The 6781-nt window shown below is 37.3% G+C and overlaps 1 protein-coding gene across 1 annotated transcript; it reads right to left on the bottom strand.

The window, feature by feature from the left end:
• Window positions 1-501: 501 nt before the first annotated feature.
• LOC149204103 (aspartic proteinase Asp1-like) lies at window positions 502-6384 on the bottom strand. The gene is made up of 10 exons (XM_089393199.1): window positions 6146-6384; window positions 5943-6057; window positions 4841-5067; window positions 4419-4658; window positions 3368-3521; window positions 3209-3297; window positions 2873-2978; window positions 2584-2656; window positions 2310-2403; window positions 502-973 (listed from the first exon to the last, which is right to left on the bottom strand). The coding sequence occupies exons 1-10, from the start codon at window positions 6376-6378 to the stop codon at window positions 763-765; spliced, it is 1542 nt and encodes a 513-aa protein (XP_089249325.1). The 5' UTR covers window positions 6379-6384; the 3' UTR covers window positions 502-762.
• Between the last annotated feature and the right edge of the window lie 397 nt (window positions 6385-6781).

Here is a 6781-nt window from a genome sequence, read left to right as displayed (position 1 = left end):
TTGACTTATGGCTTGAGAAATTGCAACCCAGGGGCATTTAATCCGTTAAAGTAACCGTGATGGCGCCTAGCCTGGGCCACACAAGCCCTAAGCTAACTGGATTTAAGCTGACTGGAATTTTTACCATGTCTCCTCCCCTAAGACAAGCACAACCACCCTGTGAGGTTTGATCGTGGGTCGCCTTGCTAACCAGGCCCATCCTCAACTGGTTGTGCTAGTGAGACTTGACAGTGTTGGATACATTTTAAAAAAAATCTGAGAAACAATTTGATACTGTGTAATAGTTCTAACAGATCACGTGCTTAAAACATATTCAGATTAATACTTTTATTGTTGAGTAGGTAATGAAGTATGGTTAACAATGGAATAATACATTTCTGTGAAACATGTTTTTAGGTGCATAGAACAGTTTGTTTGGTTTGTATTTGTAAACTGTCACACCTTCAGGCTCCCATGGCTATAAATATGCTAGAATTCTACACTTTCTATCTTTCAGTTGATGATTTTTCTTATGATTCACTATGTTTATAAGCAGCACAGGCCTTCCACATTTTGATGCATGAAACTGCAGACAGTGGCCAAGGCATACTTAACATTTGGTATTATCTTGAATCTTGATTGTGGGCATTTATCAAAAGGTGGGAAATCACCTTTAAACAATACTTTTATTTCGAACTGGCGATCAAATACAGAAAAGAATTAGCTTCTCTGCAGCTCTCTCCTCTTTTTATGAAACTCTACTTAAATGCAGTCAACTATTTATCATGCTGGAATCATACAACTGTTTCCTTGATATATACCAAATGCTGGAAGAGAATATGAAGAGGAAGGGCAAGCTGCTTTCCCAACTTCTTGATCGCATGATATAGCTTCTTCTAATGTATTTCTGTGAAACATTGAGGGATCTTCTAACGCCACAAATTGTTCAGCAAGAGGTTCAGAGGACTGCAACACCCGCCTCTGTGTGGAAGATCTGTCAGAAACAACCAACTTCGAGAGTTAGATTCATAGATATATTACTTGATTAGAAGAGAAAATGAAGATTTTTGTGATTAATCTAAATGGCAAAATAAATATTTAATTAATGTCTTAGTTTATATCCTTGCCATTAGGAATCATGCACGGGGGCCATCATTCCCATATTTTAATTAATGTCTTAGTTTATATCCTTGCCATTAGGAATCATGCACGGGGGCCATCATTCCCATATTGGAGTGTCTAAATCTTGAAACATTTCCCAGTATCGTTTCTTAAACCTTTTTTGTTTTTCTAGGAAAAAAATTCTAAATATTTTCTGTTCAAGTTTAGGATGCATCATTTTGAAAAGAAAGGCCCAATCCTCAAAATCGAACTTATACTTATTTCAATGGGATATTGGTTTTCCGAAACTCGGTAGTGAAGAGTGCTGCCCTTGAAGCAAATTAAGAAACTTTAAGAGTTGTTTGTTTTTTCAGCTTTTAGGTTGCTTGGGTAATTTTTCCAGATTTTTATTGCTATATATTTATTCTGGAGGAGATTATTTGCTCTTCATGGGCTGTTAAATGTAATTCAAGTCTGCTTTTTGTTTCTATATCCTTTTACTGGAAAAGACTATTTACTATTAATGGGCTGTTGTCTTTTTCAAGTGTCCTTTCGGCGCTTCATCAAGTAATTAATTGTACAAAGATAGTTTCTGTAACTTCTTATTTTGATTGCAACTCAAACGTTTTAGGTTTTTCATTTCTGATTTCTTGTTTTGTAGTCGATGAGGCTCACAATCTGTCAATCTGACAAGGAAAGAATAGTTCGAGTTAGGAAATATAATCAATATCTCTAATATGTAAATGATTCTTGGTGGCATAAGCGTTCATGTGGAACTAAAGGTTATATTAAAGATCATCAAATATGGGTACAATGATATCATCTAAGCAACCTCACCAATCTCTCCAATTTTAGGTTATTTAAGAAGTAAAGACAAGAAAGGGAATGAGTTTAGGGAATAGCAGGGCACAACAAAGAGGAAGTAGTATAAAGACAAGAAAGGGAATGAGTTTAGGGAATAGCAGGGCACAATAAAGAGGAAGTAGTGATGTAATACTACTTATAAATGATGAAAGATTCCCAAAATGCAAGTTCATAAAAATTGTAGGTGCAACTGCTCCCTTAGCTGACAAATTAAAAAATGCAATCAATGGTGCACTCGGAAAGAGTCGGTTACTAGCTCTCAGCTTGCCATATCTCTCTCATGTGCAAAATCATATGAAAAATAACAAAAACTGCACTAAATCCTATAGAATAAGAATCATGGGTAAAAGAAGAAGGTTCAGAACTTGGGAATCTTTTGGCAATCTGAGTCTGAGTGAGCCCAGCCGATCTGGTTTTTCTCATTGTCATAAACAACAAGGCGCCCTTGCAAAGATATGCCTGCAAAATGCAATACACTTTGGTTACTTTATCTTAGTACCATCACCAACATGTTGATTAAGAGCATGCCTCAACTGCTCTAGATACAAGCTCACCCAAGGCCATTCATGCCACGGTTATAGAAAAATCAGCCTGACAAACACAAACAAAAAGCAGCAAAACAATATGTTGTTTCAATACCTCCAAGAACATTCGTGTCCAAATTTCCGATTTCAGTACCATTCAAGATTCCCAAGCAGACGTTACCTTCTTCCTGTGCATTGAAACTCAATCAGCAGTAATAATTTAATTTTTTATTTTTTATTTTTTTATAATAGCGATCATAAGCTTAATCAAGAAATAGCTTCTGCAATAATATCTTCTTTGACAGACTCATAATGTTGATTCTTGAATGCTATCTTATCTTACAATCTCATCTGGTGGTAAAAGACAGTTCTCATAGAGTATGTCAAATCATATGCACGCTTACACTGATGACCAAATAACCTCCTGGAAAAATTTCCATCTGTTTTGCTCTGGCACTTCCAAATTTGAGTGTTAATTTCTTAAAGTATTGCGCCACCTCTGCAACCGAGCTGATACATTTCACAAAACTCAGGAAGCATTCAGGATACTAATATCTTGCCAATGGCCATAGTTTTTATAATTTGTACTCTAAATAAAGCTAAGATTAAAATCTTGAAACCGAACATGCACTAGGCTTTCTGGCCATAGTTTTTATAATGTGTACTTTAAATATGCCTGAGATTGAATTGTTGAAGTTGAACTTGCACTTGATTTTCAAAACCTAACCAGAGACATTTACCTGAAGCTATTTTTCCCGCGCCAACAGAATGGTAGGAATGGGTCTGACGAATCTTGCTCCAACTGTTTCCTAGGTACGTTATCTTTAACCTGTCAACATTGCATTATTAGAAAGTGACAGTCTTTACAATACAAGGGAAGGGCAATTTGTGATACTTACAGCTGAGAGGAAAGCACCATAAGCTTGATCTGTGAAGTATGTGTAGGAGCTACCACTATCAAATATTATTCTTCCTAGCTTTTTTCCATCTCCATCTTTGTCAAGGGGTTTGTTTCCAAACATCATCTGTGCAGCTCCCACATCATAGTGTTTTCTATAAAACAAGAGAACATTATGTTAGTAGAAGCTCATAAGTTCATAGATTATTTTAAATAACAATTTAAATCAAGAAAGTTTATATATAAGGGATTTCAAGTTAATTCTTAAACCAGAGGACATGGGGGTTGTTTCTAACTAGAGGCCTATGATGCAACTCAGCGTCCCTATGAATTATTGGCCTAGTCTAATATGCAAGATGCTACTGTAAGTAAATAGCAAACTGGCTTTATGAGGGGAAGATGCTTGTCAGAGAATATAGTTAATAGAGAAGAAAAAAGCATAATGGACCGATTTGGTGCTGTATTTCAGGGTATAGAAACCAGATGTACAGGAATTAACTGCAGATGTGTCTGAGCAAGTTGAAAACTCTAGAAGACCGTTTGTCTGTAAAATCGAACACAAAATGAAGATGAAGAACAACATTATGAATATTCTGAAGCCTAAAATGACCATGGTGTGGATCTGGAGGAATTTTGTTACATCCATATAATCAAGGCTGTAGATGAATAACCTTATCCAGACTCTCCATCGTTCTTGTACTGAAGCATGTGAAAGGAGATAAAACGGGCGCTCATACAATTTATACAAATTTTGGATCAATTAAATGATCAGCACAAATGAATTCAAAACAAGAAGGCTCTGATGAATCAGAGTATTCAAGATTAGCAGCTCAGTGAGACTAAGAAGTGAATTTATGCTATGCTCCTTGAGGCTGAAATTAAACGTGAATTCTGGTATGTGATGAACTAGGATTTGGTGCCTATTACATTGATGAAATTTTTGTGTTGAGGGTTATTTTTAGGAAATTTGTCGAGAAAGATTCTATTTGATTAAGCTGAACTTTAAATTGAAAAGACAGAGAGCAGAGAAAGTGGATTTAATTTGATCTTACGTGGATGGCTTGCCAAGCATGGGAACCCAAGTCATGGCTGAGGTGGATACAAGATCATCACCAAAGAACATATATCCCCCATCTCGTCCCCCTCCTGAAATACAGTGACCTATCACATTCTTGATAAGGCCTTGCTTTGCCCATTGAGATGGAAGACTTGCCATACCACTGCCAAGGCCCAAAACACCATCCGTGCGTGCAGGGGACTCTGCCAAAGATCCCTGTTGGTCGTATCCACACCTGTCTCTCACAAAAAAAATAAAAAAATACATGACTGATCACCTCGATTTATTTTTATGCCCATGACAACGAGTAAGGTCTGTTATCAGAGTCCATTTCCATAATTCAATAATTTTCACAGTTTTAGAAGTTGTTTGAAAGAAATGAATTCCAAGAGACCGATTAAAAGAAGCAACATATACCCAAATACGGAATTGGCTGTTAACACAGTTCCATTGGTGAGCAAGGTCCGAACACTGTCTCTAACAAGGACTCCGGAGGAAGAGCCTTGATCGGCATACTTAACATCGTAACGACACTGTTGAGAAGAAGCTCTTTTGTGGCCACTCCCTGCCTGCACAGCAGCACACAGAGGATCATTTCCTGGCACCAGGGAGCCTTCATTTAGCTTGTACAGTGGATGTGGTACCTGCACAGAAGACATAACACTCTCATGTAGTCTCAAACTGTAGAACCCAAGAAAAAATGAATTCAATAAATAATAAGTGTCCACTGGTGACCTAAAAAGCTGAAAATTGCAGAGTCTCAAATACATCCATTACTGTAACTCAAGGAAGTGCCTAAGACATATCCAAGACAGAAATGCAGAAAGACAACTAACAGAACATACAACAAATGTAGCCCATGATGCAGATGCCAACAAACAGAAAACAACTTTCAAATGCATCAATTGAGTCCTGTCAAGCACCACGAATTCTACCTTAAATACCATGTCGTTCAAAAATATCAAGAAATACAACATGCTAATTTTCAGATTGGAATGCATACATAAACAAGTAGAGATAAGATGCAAGCAAGCAATGCATGGGCTACTAACCAAAAAAATGCAGAGTCAACTCAGAGACTCAGCAGCCTAATAACTTTGCTTATTAATAAATCAGGAAATATAAACTTGGCAAAGTACTGGTGCTTGCTAACAAGTGTGATTGGCCTGCTACCAACCCACAATGCAAAGTAAACTCTGAGACTTAGAAAGCTCATAACCTGGCTTATTGAAAAACTCAGGGAACACAAACTCGCCAAAGTAGTGATCATTGTCTGCAAATGGAATAGATCTACTACAAACCCAAAATGCAGAGTCACCTCCTAGATTCAGCAGGCTCATAACTGGGCATATTAAAAAAAATTAGGGAACATAAACTCAGAAAAATCAGGGAATAAAACAGTATTCAGCAAAGTGCTGGCAATTGTCCGCAAGAGGCATAGGCCTGCTACCTAACCTGTGTATTGTATGAATGCATCTACAATATACTCAAATTGCTCAAATGAAAAAACAATGCATACCTTGGCACAACTTTTGCATGGAGCGCATTGGACCCAGGTGAGGTCACTACCACTGTCCACATCCAGAAAATATGGCTTTGAAGGATTCCCAATCAACATAGTAACATAATAGAGTCTGCAATTCCACCATAATCAGTTGCATATTCTAAAACAAACCATGAATTCAGAGCTAAGAATGAAATTCTGATTGTCTTCTACATTACCCATATGGAACAACGTTCCCTTTGAGAGAAAAGACGGTAGTTTGAACCGCCTGCAACCTCCTGCCAAGCCTGTTGGTGTCTCGGCTCACAAAGGAGGACTTGGAGTCTCCTCCTTCATTATCATCTGCTGCTGGATATTTGGGGTGCAGACGGTATACGTAGGCCTGTTGAGAGAGGCACATGCAAACAGAGAAGAGTACAAATCCAAGGAACAATTTTGTGAATAAACCCATGTTGATCTCAATGCCTAAAGGTGCCTATACAATGCTATTGTGCCTTCCCAATTGCATATGATCAGAATTTATAATGTGGGGGAGAGAGGTGGTGGGGTATCATACTATCAAACACCACAAACCATTTACTCATATTTAGTTGAGAAACAGGGGATACCTTACAGTTGTGAAACTTGCTTGTGCTTTATGGTCAGCGTAACCTTTTTGCTTTTGGGTCACCTTGCAGTCCTGTTACTTTTGTTGGAAATGTTGGAAAATTGTTGAAAACTTTGTAAGGAAAGCCGTTGTTATAATATTTTGAAATAAATTATTTATAAACGGAAGCTTGAGAAATAAGTAACTTTGAAACATTTACAATAATTATTAAAATGTGATATATTTAGAAGAGTAGAACTATTATTAT

Source organism: Pinus tabuliformis, chromosome 1_2 (assembly GCF_031772625.1).
Source record: "Pinus tabuliformis cultivar Carrire ecotype Pingquan chromosome 1_2, CPIR1, whole genome shotgun sequence".
In the NCBI taxonomy this organism is placed as follows: Eukaryota; Viridiplantae; Streptophyta; class Pinopsida; order Pinales; family Pinaceae; genus Pinus; species Pinus tabuliformis.
This window is presented reverse-complemented; position numbering and strand designations above follow the sequence as displayed.